Source organism: Grus americana, chromosome 9, assembly GCF_028858705.1.
Source record: "Grus americana isolate bGruAme1 chromosome 9, bGruAme1.mat, whole genome shotgun sequence".
Lineage (NCBI taxonomy): Eukaryota > Metazoa > Chordata > Aves > Gruiformes > Gruidae > Grus > Grus americana.
Genome location: NC_072860.1, coordinates 27,201,365 through 27,225,535, shown reverse-complemented (window position 1 = coordinate 27,225,535; position 24,171 = coordinate 27,201,365). Strand labels below are relative to the sequence as shown.

Genomic DNA, 24,171 nt, shown 5'->3' with positions numbered 1-24,171 from the left:
TTAGGTAAGCGTCTGTGAAAGTTTTCAGTGAGCGCGTTGTCCTGTTGAACGTAATCGTAACCATCTGTGGGATGTTGTCAATGTACATAAGCCATTCATATAGCTTAAGAAAACACCGGTGAGCAAATTGTAGGCTAATAAAATAAAGGTCAGCTTTGCCATTTTTGCTACAAAAAAAGTGGTTCTAGTAATTTAATGTTAAAACATAAGTTTTAAAAAAATAATTGTTCGGATTATGGTTAAAGTGTAAGATTGAAAATTCATTTTTAAAAAAGCAAAGCATGTCACTTATGAAATATTAGTTCATATAACAGATAAGAGGTTAAGGCAAGTGAATTGTGGTAGCGTAAACTAAAATATAAACTAATTCTTAAGGAAAGCTGCAGAATTCTTTCATGTTTTGAAAATTGTTTTAATTTTGAGACTTCTTATAATGGTAATCTTTGAGAAGAGATCACTTTTGTAAACAAATATTCAGCGCAGAAAAACTGTATAAAATACAAATGGCCTTTCTTATTTATACTTGTTAGGAATTTTATTTTATGAAGTCCCATCAAATACGTGGCAATGGAAATGCTGCTCTGTAGATGATCAAAACTATTGCTAGGAAATTGATGTTGTGCTATTTCTCTGCAGACTCCCAGCACTGGGGCACTGTTCAATAGTGTTATGCCGTGTGAAATTCACAGCAAATTGTTCTAGATGCCTTTTTTCTGTGTGTTGGGAGAAAATATGACTGACCTGTTTTCATTGACATGTAGTTTATAAATTTGTATCTCATTTTTGACTAATAAAATGCAGTTTTTTCAAGTCATTAATCTTTTGTGAACTCTTTAATGCACTGTATTTTAACAGTTTGAGTAAAGATGCTTTATCCCGTAACAAAAATATGGTGTACAATTAAAGGTTGTGCTGTTGGGACAGTACTTTGGGAGAGGATCTTTTGTCAAGATTTTGTAAATTTGTTTTAGCATATTTTAAAATAAAATGCACGTTAAAAAAAAAAAAAATCTAATAACTTGGTTTCATTTTAGGTAGAGCAGCTCTCTTTCTGGTGAGAGCTTCCAAAATATATCTGGACCTGACTCTCCTACTAAACCAGAGAAGAGAAAATTTCATATTTTTCAAGTAAATGGCTAAACAGAAGTAGTAAATTAAAAATATAAAATTTAACATAGTGAGCAAATTAGTCATGCCCCTTCCACAAGTTGGAGTTAATGCTATTCTTGCCCTGAATCTTTTGCTTCATTTGTTTGTCTGTGAAAAGTTCAAAGGCTTTTTTTTTTTTTTTTGAAAACTGTCCATTCCTCAAAAATGTGAATATAATGGGAATTTATATGGGGTTTGTTCATAACATTGCTTTGTATCTTATTTTCCAACGGGGAGGCAGACAGCAGCTGCAAACAGCAAATAGGAAATACGTCTGAGAAGTAGGAAATGTAGGCGAATTTCAAGCAAGCCTTCAATTTAAATTATTATCCGTTTATTCGCCATTATTAATTTCTAGTCAGCTGGTTATTCTTCTTCAAGCCTCTGACATCAAAAATTTTAACTATCAAGTGAGAATAGAAGGGTTCTCTTTTTCATGATTCCAGTCTGCTGTTACATTTACTTGTGGAAAGCCTGTAAATCAGACCAAGGTAGCCGGCAGAGCCAACGTGAATACAGAGAACGGAAGGAGTGTGTGTCCATGCTGTTGTAGGGCCTCGCCGCTCCCCAAGGAGAAGACCAGCGACCTCTCCCGACGGGGTCCTTGGCTGTGTCTGATTTACAGGACAAAGACAAGATCTGCGCAGTTACACGCCTTACACCCTTGATTGTCCTGCCTGCTGGACCCAGGGAGCAAGTAGTTGCTAAAGTCGGCGTATATCAACAGTTTTCCAGCTGCGGACTGCAAACATGCATAAGATTGCAACTCTAATCTCGAGTCCAAGTCAGTAGAGCCCCTTAATCGGAGGGGTGATAATTAAGGGTTGTTGGGGTGTGGTGTTGCTCAACCTGAGCCTGAAAGGAGCATCAGAAGTCTGGATGTTGCAGATCAGGCAACAGGGTAAAGTAAGCTCTCAAGTGTTCTGATGAAAGCTTTCCTGAAGACTGTGGTAAGGTATCTGAACTGTGGAGTATTCCCATGCTTCAGCTAAATTAAAAAGATCAAATTATCTAAATAATACAATGAAGTCTTGACCTTATTTCAGAACATATCTTACAGTAAACCGATAAGATTGCAAGATTGGTGCATCTTATGAAACTGAGGCTTGGTAACCAAAGTTATCAATTTTCTAGTGTGTTGCAACTGTGAAGTACAATAGATTTAGAGATGATATCATCTCATCTGAGGAATGGTATTATCTTGATTGCCTGTGGTTAGTCAACGTGCCTCTGTTACTTAGAACAGGGAAGTGCCCGACAGGGATCGAGCTGTTAGCGTGCTGTCGGCAGCATGGCTGAGCATTCAAAATAGAATTTCAGCCCCAAAGACTTGGTAGTTTGATTAGTAGCAGGAAACAATAGGTGTGGGAGGGGAAAACAAAGTTGGAGAGACATGAAAAATGCACAGGAGTAAACCAAGCGTCTGCCAGCACAATGACCCGCGGGCGGCTGGCGGTGTCATTGCCGGCACGGGGACGTCAGTGACCACTTGAAGGTGCCGGAGGGCTGGCAGGCAAGTTCTCCTTGCTTCGTACGTTGTTAGCTTAATACGTGTTACTGTCTTTCAGTTCTGAAATCTCACTGTGTTCCTGTTCCCTCTCCTCCAACTTCCCCATAACGGCGTCGATGTTCTGGGAGTCGTGATGTAGCTGGTGGGAAGAGAATCGCTGAAGCCTTTGAGGGACGCAATAGGCAGTGTTTTATTTTTGGAGATGGCTTGTTAACTGCATAATTCTGGTAATGTTCCCAGTGATGGAAATAATACAGTTTACATTGTAAGTCTTGCCTTCGGGTTTCGAAATCGAGTTGAGCGCAGTGCGTAACAGCTGCTGTTGCAGGCTTCTTGCAGATTCGGGAAGGCCGTGCAGTGCCGGTCTGTAATTATTTCATGGGTTTGGGAGGTTTTGTTATTTTAGCTTTTAAACAAAAAGCAAAGCTTAGAGGAGAATTCGATAAGACGACTGAGAACCTTTTTTTAAATGAAGGCATAGGTATGTAGAAATTGCATTTTAATTGACTGTTATTACAATCAATTTAAATTGGGACTAATATCAAGTGGTTTGTGATCAGTATCATCAATTGATCAGAATAGTCATAATATATTTTGAAGTATAGCAACCAAGTAGTTTTATTACTTTATGTATTTTTTTAAAAAACAACCCAGATTTTGTTGTTTCTTTCTGGTATGTTTTATTTTACAGTATCTTGTGTAACAATTGTAGGTTCCATGACAACAACACTTTTTAAAAATTTTTTTATTTGTAATATTAAGTGGAATTTTCAGAGTTCCCTTCCCCCTTTGGATTTTTTTTAATTAGTCATTAGAGTTGGGGTTTGGGAAAGACACAGCAGGGTTATAGGTGATAACTTCCAGTAAAGTAGATTTTGGAGCTGATAAGCCTGTCAGCTATGTATTCTTCATCAGTCTCCAGCAAATAAAGTCTGCAGTATTCATCTAGGAGAATATTAAAAAAAAGACCATGCTTTCCTCTATCTACTCTGTGTTTCTGTAAAATACAAAATATTAAAGTAAGATGCATTTAACTTGCATGTAAATTAGAAAATTATCTTTGCATTTATAGAACATATATTGAAAAAATAGTAATAAAATATACAAACTGTTTATGTGGTGTCTTCAAAAGATTTTGACAGCATGGCATGATATGGTTTTGCTTTTTTGTGTGTGTGCTTCAGGAGTTTCTAAAGCCCTTTTATGACTTAATTTTCAGAGACTTGATCCTATAGTCAAATTACAGCTATTTTCATGAAATATGTTAAGGGGTTTTTTGTTTGGGTTTTTTTGTTGGGGTTTGTTTTTGTTTTGGTTTTTTTTTTAGTTTGGGAAAACAAGATGGTATTCTAAAAGTCTTTCTATACACTGCATGAACCTGTTGTGGTGAAAAGTATAGGTGGAATATCTCAAACTTGTAACATCTCATTTAATTTAATCCTAAAATGTCTGGTTATCACTGAATTAAAGAAAAAAGTTTCCATTTTTCTTAGTTGTGACCACAGAGTAATGGTTTAATTTGTTACGAGTCAAGTCAAAGTAGCCACACAGCTTTTCATCCGAGTATTATTTCCAAAGTGTTGTTTGAGACTTCTGTTGGTCACGTGAATTGAGTCTGTCTCGATAGTTCCGGTCTTTTCAATGAGGTATTTGTTTCTAAGGACAAGCATATGCTTTAATCTTGTCTTTAAGCAGGTTGGTTTTTCGGGGGTTTTGTTGCCTTTTAAAAGGTACTGCAGCTTGCTGCGGTGTTGAGGAACGAGAAATGCTGAGAGGTTTTTTTTTTTCCTGTAGGTTCAGTTTTGGATCCGTGCTGGTGGTACTTACTGGTTCGAGTGCCTCGTGCTGACCCCAATGGTGCTGTATCGCTCTGGGCTGGGTTTTGGGGGTTTTTGCAGTTTTCGAGAGCAGTTAGTGTCCCGTGGTATGAGTTGATTTCAAGCATCTGTTTAGGTAATTTCATTCAGCTGTCTAATGTCTTTTATGGATGTAAGTATACATCAATATTATAGCATCTTTAAGCTCGAACCATGATTGGGGCCTCAATCTTAGATGTTCTATAATCACAAAAAATAAAGCAGTGTCTTTTCTGTCGCTATTTGACGAGTAGTACTTACCTGTAACTAATCTGAACTTCTCAGAGGCACCAGGGAAGTGAAAAATTCAACCTTGAAACCTCTCATTTATGTTCCGTAACTTTTTAACATAATACTGGAGGTGTTGTCAAATTTACAACAAATAATTACCTGGATAGTGATTCCATCTGGAAAATGAATTTGACCTTTTTTCATTGCTGTGTGGTACATACAGATCTTCCTGTCATAGCAGATGCAGTCACTAATGCCTGCGTGATGTAGAAATAAATAATTTGGTGTATTTATTGCGAGTCCTGAAAGTAAGCTGGACCGTTGCTTTTTAAAATAGATTCCAGCTGTATAAAGAATAGAATACCTGCATGTGTATGTATAAATTAATTACAAAGCCTGATGAATTTACTTGCTGATAGAACGCCACCTTATTTGTTCATGTAGAATTCAAGTTTTCCCTCTTTTTTTAAGAATGTAAAAAAGATGTAAAATGTCTTGTCTGCAGGATTATACAATCTAAAGAAAGAGACATTTCATACAGCCCACTTTTTCTGGTTGCTTTTTCTTCACCCTAAGCAGTGGCAGTTCTGGAATTCTGTTAGGAGAGGAAGGAATCCTTTTTGCTGGTATTTTTGTGAGGCAAACTAACAACCGTTTTGGTTTTGCCTCACCTTGCGGTTGAGTAGCTTTTATCTTCTTGCGTGAGCAGAAGACAAGCTGGATAGTCTCAACCCATTTGAGCTTTTTTTCGTTCTGATGACAGATTACTGGAATAATAATTACTTCTCTCATCAACCTTAACTTTGGGTTTATATGGAAGTTTGTATATAGTATACGTGCAGCTGGGTGTTGCATACGTTTGTGTGGGTTTATGTGTTTTTATGCTCATGAGTCTAGAACTTCAAGACTGCTAGAACGGCTTTGAATGAGAAAGGAGGGGGAATCGGAGGGGTGGCTTGCTTCTTAGTTTATGTAGTAGCCAGGACAGGGTACTAACTTCTGTTTCTTTGCTATTTTATTACCTAAGGGTTATTAGAATTAAATTCTGGCTTTTTCCGCTCAATCATGAGATGGCTACGTGAACGCAGGTCTAGGAAAAAAGAGTTCTGTTTTGAGGCAGTCTCTAAGAAAAGAAAGATGTGAGAGAAATTCACTTCATATAAAAACAGATGTGTTCTTCAACTGATGGTCCTAATTTGAGGTGAAGCCTTAGCAGAGAGGCAGTGCCGAGTCTTCGCACAGATTAACAAGGAAAACGAATGATGCAACATGTTTCCCCCCGATAAAGGTGAGGCCAAAAATCCTCAGCTCCTTTGGACCAGTTATACGTCGGGCAAGTTGTGAGCTCTGTGTAAGCTAAAGGAATCAAGTGGGGAGAGATTCCCCTCCTGCCATCAGGGAGGGAGTGGAGCAGTTCACAGTTGCAGGAGATCAGTGGGAGCTGTTCACACAGCTGTTCTCCCTTCCCAAATCCCAGCCAGCACACTTCATTACACTTCCTTTGGCCACAGCTGCTCCCACCCTCCTGCCTCTGTGTGAAAAAGCCTGTTGAAAAACAGTACATAGAGTTTTCTGTGCCGAATGCAAAAATAATGTGTATCCAATAATGCCGTAGTTAGTTTATGTACTTACATACGTATCTAATGTGCATCTGGCCTTCTCAAGCAGATCACACTTCTGCAGGGAAGGAAATGCTCCTCAAGTGAGCCGTTCGGTGAAGGAAGCGACTTGTAGTTACGTACAGGTTGGGGTAACTAGCTTTGTTAGGCACTCTGTAAAAGCGCATCAACAAATCCAAGTGGTTCATCTCCATGCTTGAGTAACAGCTGTTTAATCTCAGATGTATATTTCTGGTTTTCAGATAATTGTAAAGTCTGTTTTCTGGTTTTAGTTTTCTGTGACGGCTTTTGTCGAAGTTCTCCTGCAGCTGGTAGGGTTGTGGTCAGCTTCTCTTCTACCGCTCATTCCTTAGGCAAGGTGTTCTGCCCGAACTCCATGAGAAGCAGGTCTCTGAGCAAAGGGCTGCTGCCACAAAAGCTCAGTTTAGGTAAACTTTATGTATTTCTGGAGTGAGTTTTTTCGCATGTTTTGATCTCGTGTAGGTTTTCCAACACCTTTGTGGTGATGTGGGCGTGCTGAACCGGAGAGACGCTGTCGTTGCCGGCACCGGATCTAGAGTCTTTCCGCTACTGTCAGCAGACTCTTTGTAGGGCAGTCCCAGCATTGTGGCAACTTTGATCTCCTTTGGAAGTGAGAAGAGGTAGACCAGAAGGTTGTAGTCTGGGGGACTAGATTGGTAACAAACGGACTGCTTGACAATAAAGATGACTAAAAGTAATGTCTTCTCTATCTGTCTTTCAGTCTGGCTGCGTTTACGTACTGCCAAGTTTTCAGTTACTACTTTCTTTCTTTTTAATTACAGCTTACTGGAATTTTGAGTGTTGTTTCCTCGCATGTTTGATTATGTAATTAATGTAATTTATGGGGGGAGAATTGTTAATTACTGAACTAAGTTGATGCCTGTATCTGGTGAATCCACTGTCTCAGTTCTGCAAACTGTGTTCATGGTTGTCCCTGTTACTGTTTATATTTCATCTTGCATTTCTCTGGCACTGTGGATGATATCGTGAGTATCTCTAATACCCCTCTATCTTGTTGCTTACCAACTGTTTAAACCGCCGGCTTGAAACCACTTCTTTTTCCTCTTAGCACCAGTCGCATTTCAGACTTAAAAGCTGACTCTCTGCTTCTGCCCAGCTTCATTTTCGCTCATCTTATATTTAACAATAAATAAACCGTATTATCATACATGTTATCTATATCTGACTTCCTCAAATACATACATGTTAAAGTTGCAAACTAGTAGTGACCTGGAATGTTTTGTAGAAGTAGCAGTATTTGTATAGTATTAGTAATTTCCACACTCTGAACAACTGCAGTTGAGGCTTGAGATTATTTTATCTTCCCCAAGAACTTGTACCGTGATTTGTTTTTTCTTGCTAGTGAAGTTGAGTTAAACGAGAAACTTTCTCTTAATATGCTTTGAAAGAGAACATGTCGTTTTGCTGCAATTAGTTGTGCATTGGCACTATGTCTTTATTACCAACATGGATATCCAGGTTTGATGCTATGCAGTTGGGGTTCATTGTTCTCTCCCAGACTTTTGATTTATTGCTAAAGTATTAGAGAGGCATGAATTTCTTGGGGTTTGTTTGTGGCTATTGAGCTAATAATAATCTAATAAGAATTATGTCAGCTGAGAGATACTTAGGAGAACGCTAGGGAAGAAGTTGACATCTCGGAAACCTTCATTGGAATGGCAATTGCCGTTTGCCAATAAAGATGCTTATTTTTTTTTCCAAAAAACTTACCTTCACTGAAAGAACGCGCAGTTTGAGCTGTCTTGTGTTATCGTTCTAATTCCTCTTTCCATTTAAAAAAGTCTGCCTCGGTGACTGTTTTCGAATTGTAGGGTTTTGAAAAGATTAGATGGTACCTATAAGATATAGTTCAATGCTTTAGTGCAATATAATTGGGGAAATACTAAACGACACTGACCTCATTTCCTTTAGAACAATGAAAATTAATAGTTTCACGTTTTATTAGGCTGATATTCCAGATGTAGTGTACATTTAATTAAGTGTAGTTTCCTTTTGGTTATGGTATGTGTATCTGCTTTTTGTCGCAAATTCTTTCTAGTTTTACAGTTTTCCACATGTTTTCTTTCACCATTTATGATTTTTTCAAAGCAGGGCTATAAGGATTTAAATCACTTTAGCATGCAGCAAAACAGTTCCCATTCAAACAATAAACGCCATTTTAAAAAGCCTTTAGATCTTCTGTCACTTCATAAATATAAATGTATAAAAACATTATGCAGTTGTAGTGCCCACCTGCTAATTAAATGCAGATTTCCTCAAACTTGTTTTAAAATCTGCTTATTTGTTTCAACTCTGTCTCTGTTCAGAATACATATGGTCCTTGTGAAACTAATTATGCTTATGGAGCAGCTGTTAAATTTAGTGCAACTAATTTTATCCAATATTTTACATTTTAATTGATTACCTGTGAAGAAATTAGCAAATTAACACTTATTGTGCAGTAACTGAATGGGCTTTTATGGATACTTTCAATTTTTACAAGTGGACTAAGTGTTGATGGAATAAAGACATTTCTTAGGATTTTAGATAGGAAAGTTATTGGTGAGCCTTGATTATCTGGTGTGAGAATTTAGGGATACTGAGTGATGCCAAGCATCTGTGTGTTCTGTAAGTTAGACATGAAAAGCAGATTGGAAAGTAATAGCTTTTCACAGAATTTTGGTAACATATGGGCTTATCTGGATCTAAGAACTCTTTGAAGATCTTTGAACTTGACTAAATGACTTAACCTTTGGCATGGTGGGTGGGTGTTTTGTGTGTGCTGGTTTGGGGGGAAGGGGGGGTGCATGCTGGCAGTCTACTCTCCAGCTTGATTTTTTTCTCTTTTTCCTCCAGTAGTTTTATAATTTGAACACTTTGGGACTTGCTTTAATATGAATAATCGGGATAGTTTTTACTTTTCAGCAGCAATAAAATCGAAAATCTTTATTCTCCACTTGATCTGTGGACTTTTGGTCTTGTTTACCGATGAATTCTTGGCACGGATGACTTGTTGTAGCTCCTTTTCATAAAGTTATATCTTCTATTTCCTGGTCTGTATATATTGTGAAATATTTTATTCATAGTAACATACAGGTGGATTCGTTCATGCTACAAATGGAAATGTATCGCAACAGGATGTACATGGAGTAGCAAATTTAGTATTCTTTAATTTTCACTTTATGAAAGTATCTTCCACTGTTCAGAGCCTGTTGCGTATTTTGGATTTAATATAGCATCTTATGGAAGTTTGTAGAAAGTATTCTTAAAACAAATATTTTAGGATTTGGGGCTTTTAGATACTTTTCTATCTTCTTAGCCTAATTAGAACGGTATCGAACTGTAGAGTGAAGTTCTGTGCCGTGAAGCGCAGCTGTCCGTGCAGGCTCTTGCCGTTACCCCGTGGCTTCAGGCGGGACCAAGCTAAGCGGGGAATCACGGCTTCGACACCGAATAGTCCTGTTGTCACCGGCTTCCTTGAAGCTTGTGGCTGGCGTTGCAGAATTAGTCTTGATTCCTATTAGCAGGTGGGTTTAATTAGCCTGGGATGTAGGAGAGATCGGAGCTTCCCTCAGAGCTGGAGGAAATTAGGCAGGGTTTAGATATTGAGGTCTTAGAAGTTGCGTGTAAGAGGGGAAATTTAAGTGGCAGCTTGTTTTGGGAGTACTTACCAATAAATAAAATCCCAGGAAGAGTGGTAACATCTGCCTGTACAGACAGAGCACAGCCTTGTGCGTACTTTGTGGGAAGCTGTGCTTTTCCTTCTTTGTATTCTTTTATATGTTTTTGTGTCTCTTCTTTGCTTTTTGAATACACATTTTTGGCCTCTCAGTATCTGGTGTTGCGTACCTTTTGCTTCCTTCTTGCTATGAGTCCCGTCTCCTTATCTTCATTTATTTAAGTTTTCTTAATGTTATTAAATCAATCACATTTTTGTTCTCCTGTTTAAAATGCTCGACTTTTTTCCATCTTAAGATTACATCTTACGCCATTTTTTTAAAGATGAAGGGAATCTCTTCTTTGCTGCTTCTTTTGGTCAATCCCTTCCTTAAGCTTTTCAGTTTGGGGAGAAAGAAGCCGTTTAGCTCATATTTGGTTTTTTAATGAATGCAGGGAATGCCTCGTTGTAGGCAAAACCCATTGCCTTTTTATTTTCCTAAGTGTTTTGCAGTTCCCCCTTGTTCCTGCGAGACGTGCACTGCACAGTTCGTGCACGTTTCGGTGCCCGTCCGTGTTCATGGCCTGAAGCGGTACGGTTTCATGTGTTCTCAGAGTGGTGCAGCTTTCACTCAGTGTATCGGTATAATTGTGGCTTTTGCTTCAGTCGGTGCTAATCGTCCTTTCCTACGGCACTTCACGGAACCTGAGAGCTCTCAGAGTGCACACATAGCAGAGATCAAGAAGATTGAGGTGTTACCTGCTCAGCAGTTCTTATTTGGTTTATTGCTGGCTTCCTGTTAAGTCCTGTTCACTTTTAGATGCATTTCTGGCAAACTTATTTTATCATGTCAGATGAAATTGTTCGAGAGCATTATACTGCAAAGATTGTTACTTTTTGCCCTCTTATGTCTGTTATCTGTTATTCTCTGTGCTCCCTTTGTTTCATCAAAATGTGGTAAAACTGCATAATGCATCCTAACTCATAATATACCAAGCTGTTACTTAGATAGTTAAGCAGATATTTTTTAAATTTTTCATGCCTATTTATTTGCGTGAGAAGTCCCTAAGATTTTTTTTTTCCCCTTTCAGACTAGTAGAAGGCTTAAGCTGAGTCTCAACTCCTGTTTAAATTTATTCATAAGACAAGGTGCTGTGGTTGCCTAGTGGTTTTTCCAGTAGTCCTCTGTTACTATGCCTGTGGGCGGATTGCGAAGGAGAAAGGTTAATACAAGATAAGCTTTTTCAAAAGTAATCACTGCTGTACACTGTTAGAAACACAGTAGTTACCCTAGTTTAAAAATGATTAACAGAATCTAAATGTCACTAGCATTGAGGAATTGAAGGCAGAATTAATGTCCAGCTGTTTCTTTTTTCTTTTCCTCAGTTTTCCTTATTTGCTTCACCCCTGTTAATGGCTGGGGTTTGTACATCTTCCTGTATTTTTGGAGTTCCGTTGCTTTCTGTGCTGTATAAATACTGTTTGTAATCAGCGTAAGTAAATGCAATGAACTTTAGCAGGTAGAGTCGGTTTTATTTGGGAAGGCTGTAGCTCTGGAGCGCTAAGGGAAAGTGATGAAAAATGAAATATTTGCAAAGAACTTTGTACAATGATGGAAGACCCAGGAAAACTCGTCTTTGGAGGAGGTTGGGCTCTGTCTCTGCGGATCCACGGCAGGTCGGTGTGGCTGGTGTTTTCCTGGTGCTACGTCAGTAGGCTGCGTTGGGGCGTGCTTTCCGCATCCCTCAGCACTCCGGTCTTGGCTGCTCTGTCCTGCACCGAGCAAATAAACCCTGCGTGCATCTCAGCTACCGGAGAACAAACGTGTAGGAGAAATCGCAAGTTGAATCAAGCGCAGCGGGATACACTAGATCTACTTTGGAACTTTTTGTCTGCGCTGTTCCCTCTGTAGATCCCCTAAAATAGGGCATTGCGCTCAGCTTGGGTTAGGCTGGGGTCTGCAGCCCGCAGAGGCGGCCAGGCTTCACGCCTGAACTCGAGACCCTTCTACGTGTGCCAACTTGTTATCTGACCAGACTGAAGTCGTCTCTGCGTGAAGCCAATTCTGGATTGTCTGCATCTGCGCTCTGGGCTACAGCCCAGATCAACTGCTCCGATAATTGAAGGATTGACTGAACTAATGCATCCTGCAGAGATGGCTTCTGTGAGTAGAACTTCACATTTTTGTTAAGATCTTCACTGTAATAGCCCATTGATAGTCATCTACCTGCCTCACCTGCGTGACCGTGACAGGGAACACAAGCTGTGTCAGCTATTTTTTATAATTGTAAAACTCAAAGGATACACAACTATTACTGACCACTCCAGGCTAATAAATTTTATGGGTGCGGAAGATTGCAAATGAAAGAACAGTGACAGCTTCTGTAAAGAAAACATAAGTTTGTTAATGCTGTTATAAATATGTTATTACAAATTTGATGCAGCAAATCTACTCCTGATTTTTTAAAAGCTGTTTTTCTGTATATAAGTTATACCTGCTATTCGTTCTACTTAGACATGTGAATGAATGGAAACCTAGGATTTGAGCATCCAGCTAATCCGAACTGAATTTGCTGTTGTTTGCAGCTGCGAAAAGTAGATGTGAGAACAAGTTCAAATTTGAGCGGAGACAGTAAGCTGTCAAGCAATAAATATTTTAGATTCCTCAGTTATTTCTGTTTGAAGGACTACACCCTTAAAGCAAGGAGAGGCCTTGCATCAAACGAAGGTGATTTGTGTTGCTATAGGGTACTACTTGGTTGGTTTTTTTACCTGCAGAGTTCTTGGAAATCGTGGTTACCTTTGAATAGTGAATGTCTGTAGGGCAGGGGTCTAAATCTGTGCTGCTGCATCACGGTGCTTGTAAAACTGGTGTCTTTGTGCCAACCAAAAAATAGATCTAAAATTCAGAATACTCTTGTAGGTCAAAACTTCCTCCACCTGAGGACTAAAGGATGGATGGATGGATGCTTTTTAATTTGTGATGACATAATAAAAATCCATTTTGAGACAGAAAATGTTCTATAGTTCGTAATACGCCGCTTAAGTGGTAATCTGATCTATTGTATTAGTGCTAATAGTGTGACCGATAATAGGAGATATTGTGTTGCAAGAGATGCCATCTGCTGAATGAAACGTAAAACTGAGGCTCTGACCTCCGGTGCTGGTCTGAAAGGCTCAATGGCAAGAATAGGTGTGTTAACCCCGCTACGCTGGACAAATTCCAGACTCAATAACGACATTCTTCCGAAATGTAATTTATAGCTTCATCTGGATGTAGTATTTTCTTTTGCTTATTCTATTGTTGAGTTTTATTAAACAGTTGTTGCCTTTTAAATGGAATGATCTTTTTCTGTGTGATTTTGCGTTTAAAGGCCTTTGGAGTTTTGCTTTCCGAGAGGTGCTAAATAAATTTTTTTACACTGTTTTAAAAAATGCTCTTCGCCCCCAGCCCTCTCAGTACTTAATGAAACTTTTCAACGAGGTGCCATCAGAACGTTTACGAAGATGTATGTTCTAATAGAAACTAATGCAAACTCGAACTGCTGTTTTCCTAAATATTCATTGTCTATAGCTATTCATGTACCATAGAAAAGATATATTGATCCATGATAAGTTATAAATTAAAATTTAGAAAATCATCTAAAAGAAATTCAGGAATCATGAAGAGGTTTTTTGGATACATATAGAAACAGCCATATTGTAATACTACTTGATCTTTTTTCATTCAAGTATATCAGTAACATATTTATTACAGAGGAACGGGTAACGTGATTGAGAACAGAGTATCCCATAGCCGTGTAGGAACTCGTAACCAAGAACCAAATATGCGCACAAACCCTTGCACCTGCATTCAGTTTCTGGCATTATTGGGTCTGTAGGACTGGCCTGTTTATAGGTTTTCTGCAAAGTGTGTTTCAAATCCGAATTGGATATTAAGAAGCTGTGTGTGAAGATGGGGTTTTGGACGTGTCACTGTTGGGGGTTTTTTGAACATTGTTATTAGTAGTAATGTGTTGAACATGTAAATACAAACGCTTAGTAGCAGCTATAAATTGGTTGATTATTTGCCAGCTAAATTGATCACAAGTTAAGAATTTAAAGTTTAATGTTCAAGAAAATATTTCCTTCCTTTCCTTCTCTAGTTGCTCGAAAGATTACTCTGGTAATACCAGATTACTTTGGGTGAATGGGTGAATACTAGATAGTGTGGTTTAATTTATTTTGCATTCTTCCTTCAGAGTAGAAGCAATGCTTTCTTTTTCACTTTTCTTTTGATAAATTGGGAGGTTTTTGTTTAAAAGTATTAAATCACTAAATGATTTGAAAATGTGTTTAAAATAGTTGGACTATATAACAAATCTAACATACAGTGACAGTAGAAAATGTATGACTGCTAAGTTTTAATACTATGGATTTTGTGTAGATCACGATCAAGACCTCGTCAACGTTCTTGTAGTCGAAGTAGTGAAAGATCCAGTCATAGGAGAACTCATAGCGGGTCTCGTGAAAGAGAGCGGCGTAAAGGCAGAGAGAAAGAAAAAATAAAAGAGAAGGGCAAAGGAAAAGAAAAGGAGATATGTGGCACGAAGCATGGGTAAGTGAAATGACAAACAATATAACTGTAATAAAAACAGGGAACAATTTAGTGTCGTTTTACTTTTTTGTAATCAGTTTATAGTACGTGATATTTTATATAAACCAAGTGGAAATTATTTTAATCTTTGAATGTGTGATTCTTAGTATTGTAAAGTTCTGGAATGTGACAACATTTCCAACTAAATGATGGTTTAATTTACAATTCTTTTTTTCCCCCTTGATTTGCAAGTATGTTAAATAGCTTTCTTCAGTTGATTAATATAAATATTTTTCCAATACATAATAACCACAATTTAAGGAAAGAATGAGGAATATTGGAAAGTATGAAGACTATTTCCTACAAAAAGATGGTTTTCACTGTTCACACCCCCCACCAGCCCCCTACAATGTCAGAAGTTCCTGTTGGGCTTCATTTGTGGCTCAAGGTACGGTTTCAGCAGAAGCACTTGCTGTGGGTGAGTGACGGACTGCCTTTCAGAACCTGCCGTCAACCTAATTTCTCCTTGGAATGACTTGGATTGTTGATCTTGGTTTTTACAGATTTCAGAAAAGGCAATATATGAAATTACCTCTGCTTTATACACCTTGATCTCCTGCAACCTTTGCTGTGATGTTTGTCTTTTCCCCGTTTGCGTGATTGGTTTTGAAAAGGAAGACGCTGATGTGTCACTTCATGAATTCCCCTTTGGTGGATTCCCATTGAAAACACTACATGGGAATTTCTCGAGTAGCATCCTCCACCCATGTAAACCTCCCTGGTTTTATGGCTTGATGATCCTAGTTATTTGGTCTCTCAGATATCATTATCTACTTGTCCATGGTTATAGCATCAATTATGTGTTTTTTCTTATTTGCAGTATATTACTTAGGCTGCTGGGAACTTCAAGAGTGGCGTCTTCCACTCATTTTAAAGGCTACTTTCCTTATTTTACTCAACCACGTGGAGTATTTCTCAGTTCTTGTTGCAGATGTTTTCAGCAATCTTGGCATTCAATGTAAACAGAACCTTGGAGATGTTTGCAGTATGTCTGATAAGTCATAAACAAGATGCCTTTTACCCAGTTACTGAAGTTCAAATATATTTTGATACTTCTAGAAGGCTTGAGGAGAAGGCTGGATGCTCCAGCCAAAATTGTTGGATTTTTTCATTGGTGGGGTTTTGGGGTTTTGGGGTTTTTTTTATTTTTTAATTGAAGTAGGAAAGTAGGGAAAGAATCCATACTGAGCACAGAACATTTGGTGCGAGAGAGGTTTTCTGGACTTTGTGTAGAAGCACATCTTAAATCACGTTGGAGTATATAGCAGTGCTCTGTTAGCATACTGCCTGACTTTACATCTTTTTATAATGAGGATCAATAGGAGAAAGCTGTAGGAAGAACACTGAAGTGCCCAGAATTTTTTTTGGAAGAAAGCAATTGACCTTTATATTTTGATAACTTATAAAATTGCTTATGCTAAATTTGAAAACAAAATGCCCTGTTTGGGTCATTTCCAAGGTAGTTAGGACAAAGAGTACAAATTGATAATAGAAACATTTTATGACATCAGTCCGTTTTCCACTGAGCTCAGGTACTGACTGGTAGGCTTTGTCCAGGGATTTCTTACTTGGAGTGTTCTTAGACTACAAAATGAAGTGCACCTAGGATGATGTTGATGTAATCTGTGCTTCATAAACTTTTCTGAGGGGGGACGACATGTTTTTCAGTTTAATCAAATAGCGATCAAAGTCTATCTGTACAGAGAATATGGATCTGAGAAGCTCTTTCCCTTTACGGTTATTTGTCGTTCTGAAGATTGAGACTGTATCAGCATCGCATTATTGTTTGTTAAAGGCTTTGCAAAGCAACATATTTGAATACACAGAGAAGACAGAGCTCTCTGTCTTGCTATTTGCAATTACTGCACAATTATTTGTCTACAGAACATTCTGTTACGGGCCCCAGTGAGAGTGAATTGGGAACCCGCAGTTTTCCTTAAATGCAGGTGTGTAGGAACAAAGAATTAGTGTAGTTTCTCGTTGCCTTGTGCGTGCTCCAGGAAAATGAGGTCAAGAAAGATGTTTTACAGTTGTGTGTTTGTATGAGGCTTCCTCAAGCCTCCCCAGCTCTCAGCTGTCTTCCTCTGTGTCATTTATTTATGTATTTATTTTCTTTTTGGGTGAAAAGTATGGGAGAGAGAAGACATTCTTGGCCAAGGAAGCTCACCTGTCCTTATTCTATAGATGTGTAGGAAGGAGGATGGTACAACACAAACCGAGGGGACCTTTTGCCTCTGTAAGTCAGTTGGCTTCTGGCATTTTTTTTTTCTTTGTTGTCTGCAGCAGTAGGGAGATTCGATGATTTGTTTGTTCTATCTTGATGCTCATTTCTGAGGAAAGCACCAAGAGAGAATTTTTTTGTTTTCCAGTAACTATAAGGCTTTTTGTAGTTGGCTGTGGTCAGCAGAAGGTAGCAAGTTGGTTTTGTTGATATTTTTTGAGGATATATGTTATAATCTAAGATTTTTGTCTTGTGGGTATGGTTAGAATTATAACTTATTACTAGGGTTGCCTCCACAGCCGAGTGTCTTAGCAGATCCTGCGACTGATGCCAGTGCGCTGCAGCTCGAGGCTTTGCTGCCTGTGCTGGAACTTCGCTGCTCACCCAACCGACTTAACGCTGGGGTAGACCGGGAAGCACTAAACCGATCTGCTCCATCGGCTCTCTTCATCGGAGAGACAGTAAACAGAGATAGGTGATGCCTCCTCAAAACGTGTGGCTTTTTCTTGTCTTATGTTGGATCCAGTTTAGACAGGAAAACAATAAGTATTTTATTTTTCCTCCTGGCATATTCTCCTGTCGCTAACGCAGTGATGGTGCTGGTTTTTCAACTTGTTCACTTTTTTTTTTCTCTCTGAAGTATGAGGAAGAAAGTCTAAATGGACGCAAAAATGACTGTCAGGTGTACATTTGGGTGTGGAATACTGAGAGGAATCTGTTGTAGATCATTCTCCCATGATTATATTTCTAGATCTCGTGTCTAGATCAGCGCTGAAAGTAATATTATTCTACAGAGCCGTTCTAGAAACTCCAACAGCGGGGGATCCATAGAGGAAAGCAGAGTCCTCTGCCCTTTCTGTTTGGAATAGATCCTCCCAGGTACTCCGAGACACATCAAGGGCCAGAGCTAGTTTTCAGTTTAAATTTATTTACGTTTGGAATGTATTTATTGAAAATAGCTACCTTAAAGCTATAACGAAGATCATCCTAAAGCCAGATTGTGAGAAGAGGGAATAGAAATTATCAAGTGCTGGTTGACTTTACAGTTTAACTTTGCATAAAAGAAGGTATTTACCTTTGTCAGCGCTGCAGGCTATCTGATGTAGGCAGTCGTATATTTGGGACTGGACTGTTCCTCTCCAAGTGCAGAATCAAAATGCAACTTTTGCACTAATTAAGGAGGAAATGGTTGTATTTGTGGCTCATATAAACCCTAATGCTTATTTTCTCTTCTGCGTTTGGCTTGTGTATGTTTGGGGATGTGAGGGGAAAAGGCTGGTGTTTGGGTTTTAAATCGGGGCAACTTTAGGTCCTTTCGGAGTAGATCTTGTCTTCACAGTAAACATCTCGAGATTGCAAGAGTAAAAAATTCTGCCATAGTAATCCAGTCGTCGTCCTTTGGCGTTCTCCATTTCGGTGGAGATTCTTTAAGGTTGAGCACTGAGCTTCCTGAGCGCTGGAGAAGCGTCAGCTGTCTCGTGGAGAGAGGCTGTATGACAGTCACAGCCAAACAGCTGAACCCTGCTGTTCTTACAGTCTGAAACCTTCGCAGGGATGTGCGGGAGATTGTGCTGCTTTGAATTTGGGTTGGGAAGCTCATTTACAGCATCTGACAGTACTTGATGAAAAAACCTGGTGTTAAGAGCAGTCTGTCAAGCTTTGAAAGAGTTTTGTACTCGCTGAAAATGTAAAGCAAACTCAGAAAGCGTCCTGGCAGCACACCCTAAATATTCATAAACAAAAAAATGATCCGTATTTCAGATTATCAGGATTATTTAACTTCCAGTGAAAACTCTTTGCAAAATAAAGCTGATGACAAGCAGGTAGCAAGAAATGTTCTTAACTAGTTTGTATTCAACTACTACAATGCTACTTCTTTTCCTTCCACGTTGCAAGGAATCCGAACTAACCAGTCTGCTTTTACTGCTTTGGTCTGCTACTCTCATAGTAGTTGGGGGAACTGTGTTCCCCCTTTGTTTGTTTTGTATCTCTGTGGCAGTGCATGGGAGAAAGACCTTTATTGCCTGGAAGGACATAAACAAAACAATCAATAAATGGTATGGCTTTTTCTGACTACCTGTTGCCAGCATTTCCAAAGTAAAAGCACTCGCTTGGCCTTGCAGCCTTTTCTATTTGTCCAGTCTCCCAGGCCAAGTTTCAAATCCTATTTCTCCGTCTGTAATAACGATATTGTTCTCCAGTTATGACCCATGACTGCAGTAGTGATGTCGTGTGCGTTATTGCTTTGGACCGTTGCTATAAACTAGAGCCCTACCGGTGCTCGTACTTTGGAGTTAGCTTTCCTGTTCTCACGACCATTTAACTGACAAGTGCTGTATCGAGGTGTTACTGCACCTTTGTAATTTTTACAGAGCACACTATATCTACTGATCTATTATGAAGTGTTACAAATAAAATGGAATTGATAAAGTAAGGACCGGTATAGATTTTGTGATGCTTTATCATTTTCTGCTAACTCTGCAAAACTTTATAATGTGTAGTCGACATCTGGTGTCTAGTTCTTGCCCATAAGTTTTAGTCTAGTGATTTTCTTTTATTAAATTTTTGTTTATTTGAAAAAAGCAAAACTTTAGTGTTCTTTGTTCTGCCAGAGTAGTTTATCAGGCCCTACACTTGGCTGTCCCTTCCTGTTTTTTTCTCTTGGTCTCTTTTTTTTTTCCCTTGCAAAAATGAATCTTACGTGAGAGCGTGCACTCTGGGCTAAAACAAAAAAAGGGTGGCATTGATCAGAAGAGGTCACTGAATAAAAGTGAAGAGTCTTGTCTCTGTGTCAAAGGAATGGGACAGGTTGGGTTTAAATTCCAGTGGCTTATCAAGAAGGGAGTTGCAGTTCTCACAGTAGGCCCTCGCTGTGTGGATTTGACTGATTACGGGAAAAATTAGTGATAGTCCTCCTGGAAGTATAATGATGTACTTTGTCCTATCAGTCTGATTTTAAAAAAAATTTAAAAAAAAATCTTGTTGGTTGTTTGGTAAAGCTGAATTGCACTAATTTCTGGAGAGAAACATATGCTTAAAAATAAGATTTGATCTGGTGGCAGCGGGGTTTTATTACAGAATCCTTTCTTCCTATTGGAAAAGATTCTGTCCCAGTAAAACAGGAAAACAAGGTGGTAGATGCAGTCTGGATTATTGATCAAATGGTAATTTGTTGAAAATTCTATATTTAGAAAAGATAAGTTACAGGTAAGCGAAACAGCTTTCTCCTGTTACAGCTGTGTGAGGATTACCTGAGCTGTACATCAAGGCTGTGGCTGGAAGAGGTTTGGGCTTTGGTCCCATCTGACCCACCCTGGCGAGGTCTCCGGGTGCCTCAGCCTCATGTGCCATTGCCCCCCGAGATGAAACGTTCTCAGCGTGCTCTTTCTGACGTGCAGATGTGATGTGCGTGGATGGCTTTCATTCTGGCGTCCCCTTAGTTAAGACTAAAGCAAGCTTCCAGCCAGTCCTAAATGTAATTTTTATTTGGTACACCTATGGGATACTTCCTTATCACTGACTTGTAGCCTTCCAGCACCCGACACGCATTTTGTCTCCTTCTTTTCCTTGTTGGGAGAAGTTCTATATCGTGTTCGCTGGAAAGCAGCAATTATTTGCTTGTAAGGAAGTAGAGCAACCCTTCTTCCCCTCCCACGTTTCTTTGGCTTCAAAGCTGAATGCACCAGTCCAGTTTGAAAGCTTTGTTCTTTATTGTGTGGTGTATGAAGTGCTAATATAGTATTAGCTAGACTATATCCCAAGTGGTGGGCATTAGTGGGAGTTTTAAAAGGTCTCTTTAGATTGCGAGGTGGTTTTTCTCCGTGTTGTAAGGCAGCTTACTTGACAGGCGTACTAGCACTGCAGTTTTGCCTTATATATAGGCAATGACAGATTTTCTGTAATACTTTAAATGTATCAACATCAGTAACTGTTCCTAACGTGTATTTTTCTGAGGTGGTGTTAAATCCAGGAAATACATCTATTTTTAGTATTTCTAGAAGTAACGGTACGTAGTTCTGTTAAATCATGACTTGAGGGCTTGCCATGCTTCTGTCGCATTCCACAGGGTGGACCTGATGACCGCAAATCGTGGCTTGCGGGCTGCCGTGAAAGCTGTCGGTTCTTCTGTCCACTCCCACATCCCACATTTAGAGCAGCAACTTTTGCGTACTAGTGATCTTCAGATGCCAAAGTCTTCAAAAGTGAAGTGTTTTACAGCACTGATTTACTTAAACACGTAATTATATCACTACAATATTTTTCCACTAAACTTCTTGCTAATCAAAGTGTTACATTCCTCTTTTAATTATGCTTTTTTTTAATTCACTTGTTTTAAAACAACTTGCATACGTGTCTTTGCTGACTTGTATGTGCGTGCTGTTGAATGTTGATGTTTAAAGTCTTGATTATCTGAAAACCAAGCAATTTCTGGCATTCTGAGATCATTTTTCATTGTTGAATGGGGAGCAAAAAAAAACTACTAAAAATTTGTTAGCTTTAAATAACTTACTAGATTTATGGGTTTCACCCTAGCTTTCTTAGTAGCAGAATTTTGGATTACTTTAAGTGGTTTTGGCAATTTTTAATGGAACAAATTAAGACTAACTTCTCAGTTTTTATGAAAAAAGAAGTGTTGTGCCATTAATCAAACCCGACCACCGTTTTAATTTCTGATACTTCATAAGGCTATCGATACAGTTTTGCATTAATAGATTCACAGCTTCTTAAATACTTTGACAGATACCCCGGAGCTGAAGAGTTTGTTTTTCAAATATAGTCTTCATTTCTCCTTTTAATTCGGTGCGTTAAGTCTTTAAATATTTGCTGAGGTCTGTCTGTCTAGGGGACCTTTTTCAGTGGCATTTAACCAAAGCACTCGCGGAGCTGTAATTTCCGTGCTCAGCCCTGGCAGCGTCCCAGCAGGTTCCGCGGGTGAGAAATGCCCGTCGATGAGCTTTGCAGCGCTTGGCGGAAGGCGTTGGAAGTAAATTGGGAATATTGGACTTCTCCGAGTTTGACGGCAGTCAGACACTCCTGGAGCTCGTCATATTTTATTTTTTTTTCTTACCTCTCTGCACACTATGCAGTTGGAAGTCATTTATGGTAATTTTCTCCTATTTGCATATAGGTTATAGAGTTCTGTGGTGCAAAGCGCGCTCAGAACTCCTTTTAAGTGTCTGTTCAGATCAAAGCAGGACTGTGTGATAGCTGTTGTCTGACACCAAGCTGTGTGGTGTTGTTTTCATTAAACATTTATCACACTTCCAATGTGACAGCAGGCAACTTTGTGCTTGGGCAACATGTTTTCATGCAAAATTTATTGAAAAAGACGAGACGTTGTAAAGAGATCTTGTTGCCTTTCACCAGTGGCGAAGGGTAAATGTTTGATTGGAAGGAAAGATACCTCGAGCGCGTTTCGGTGGTGCGTTACGCTGAAGAGCTGTGAAACGCTTGGCTTTTAATAAGCAAGTAACTATATCTTAAAATTGTTGTTTGTTCTGAGAAACTTTGCTTCGGCAGGTCACGGGAACATTTTTTTCATTCTGATTCTACTTGGTTTTAACGAGGGTTTATTATGGTCCCATAGTGATGGAATAGGCATTCGTAAATTAAATGCTGACTGAATAGTAGGGACTAATACACTACATTTTTTAATAGCTCCGTGCATACAAACATAAATCTTGCATTTAAGACTATTTGCTGAGGAAATTAGGAATTATTAGGGTAATCTTTGCAGTATAAACTTCATTTTTTGGACAGAAATAGATAAGGTACTCTATTTAATTGATAACATACTACTTTAGAGTAAAGCATGATTGATTATTGGTATTTAAGGAATATTTCATTCTTCCAGTGATGTAGTTTTGTTTTGAAGCACTTCTGTTGTAAAACAAACTTTTTCCAGCCTGAAATCAGAGGCTTTGCCCCTGCCCTTAATTAGGAAAAAAGGGGAAAAGTCTTGACTCCTTTGAGTTATACCAGTGTGTTTAAAGAAGTTTACCAGTAGGACACATCAAACAGCTATGATTTAGCAAGAACTTAATTCCTGTTATGGTTTAATCACTTTCAGCATTTCTACGGCCAAGATACTCAACTTCCAAAAGCCACTATTGCACCTGCATAACGAATTCCCTTTGCATCGATGTTCATCAGCGTTTTTGTAATTATGTCATATTGCAGAAAATCTCCCATTCTTTGTAATTAGCGCATACTTAAGAGCTAATCGGTGCTGCCCCTTCGTGAGGACGCAGTGGCCGCTCCCTCTAAATAGGTGGCCAGGAGGAGCCGCGGCCGGGCAAGCTGCTTCCTTGGGCGAGGGGCTCCGGCCGTTGACTTCTAGCTTCAGCATCACTGCGTGGCTTAAGGAAACCTAAAGCTGCTTTCGCTCCTGCGTTGGGTGACGGCTCGGAGCAAAGGAGGAGCCCATGCCGTAGGTGTTCAGTAGAGGAAACCGGTCCCTCCTCCTGCCTGCGGTAAGCCTCTCCTTCCTCTCATCTCTGCTCTGCACAGGCAGGATGTTGGCGTTGCTGGTTCGGGCGTGTTGTGAGCACTGGATCTCAGTTACTGGCGGCAAGGTGTTTCACCAGCTGCGTGTGCTGCTGCTTTTGGAGACCGAGACTAATTTTCTGTTTTTTCCAAGTGGATGAAATTAGTACGTATTCTTACAGAGTTTGGTTATTAGAAAATAGTTCTGATGTGCAAGGAATCTGCAACTGCTGTTTATTTTTTGCTGAATAAATTTGTAAAAAATCCCTTGCCTGTATATAAAGAGGACTTAAAAAAAAATATTCTTCTATGGTTTTTTATTGCTGCTTTTTTGTTGCTTTCAGAGAAAGAATCTCTTTCTTCATCTGCCTCCTACTATGGCCCTAAAAAAGGGTTATGCCAGCAGGGAAAAATAAGAGGAAAGAGGTGGGTCTGCCAGTGCTAATGTAATTTCCAAATGCTTTTTAACATGACGCTACAGCCCGAATAGTATTGGTGATACTGCACAAAATTTTTGTAAACCTTCTTTCTTAATTTGAGTTGTGCAGCTATAGCCATGACAGTTTAAGGTTATATGAGAAGTAGTGTTGGCTGGGAAAAGTCTGTCTATCTCTTAGACCAACTGGTGTAGGTAGGGAAAAATGGTCACACTCCTAAGGATGTGAAACCTTCGTCAGGTCTAACACACACTCAGCAATCACGAAGCTTAAATTCAGGTCAGGGGCAATTCCCCTGGGTGCAACACGTTTGTGTTGGTCGGTTAGACAATAAGAAGGAGGAGTAG

At 39.2% G+C, this 24,171-nt stretch overlaps 1 protein-coding gene across 2 annotated transcripts in view; it reads left to right on the top strand.

Moving 5' to 3' along the window:
* RSRC1 (arginine and serine rich coiled-coil 1) overlaps positions 1–24,171 on the top strand; it is a 165,473-nt gene that overhangs the window by 21,395 nt on the left and 119,907 nt on the right. Inside the window, exon 4 of one of the 2 annotated variants that reach the window (XM_054835883.1) lies at positions 14,471–14,641. The exons of the other annotated variant lie outside the window; for it this stretch is intronic. Coding sequence (XP_054691858.1) covers positions 14,471–14,641 — 171 coding nt within the window. The remainder of the gene's footprint in view (positions 1–14,470; positions 14,642–24,171) is intronic. 2 annotated transcript variants of the gene reach the window in all.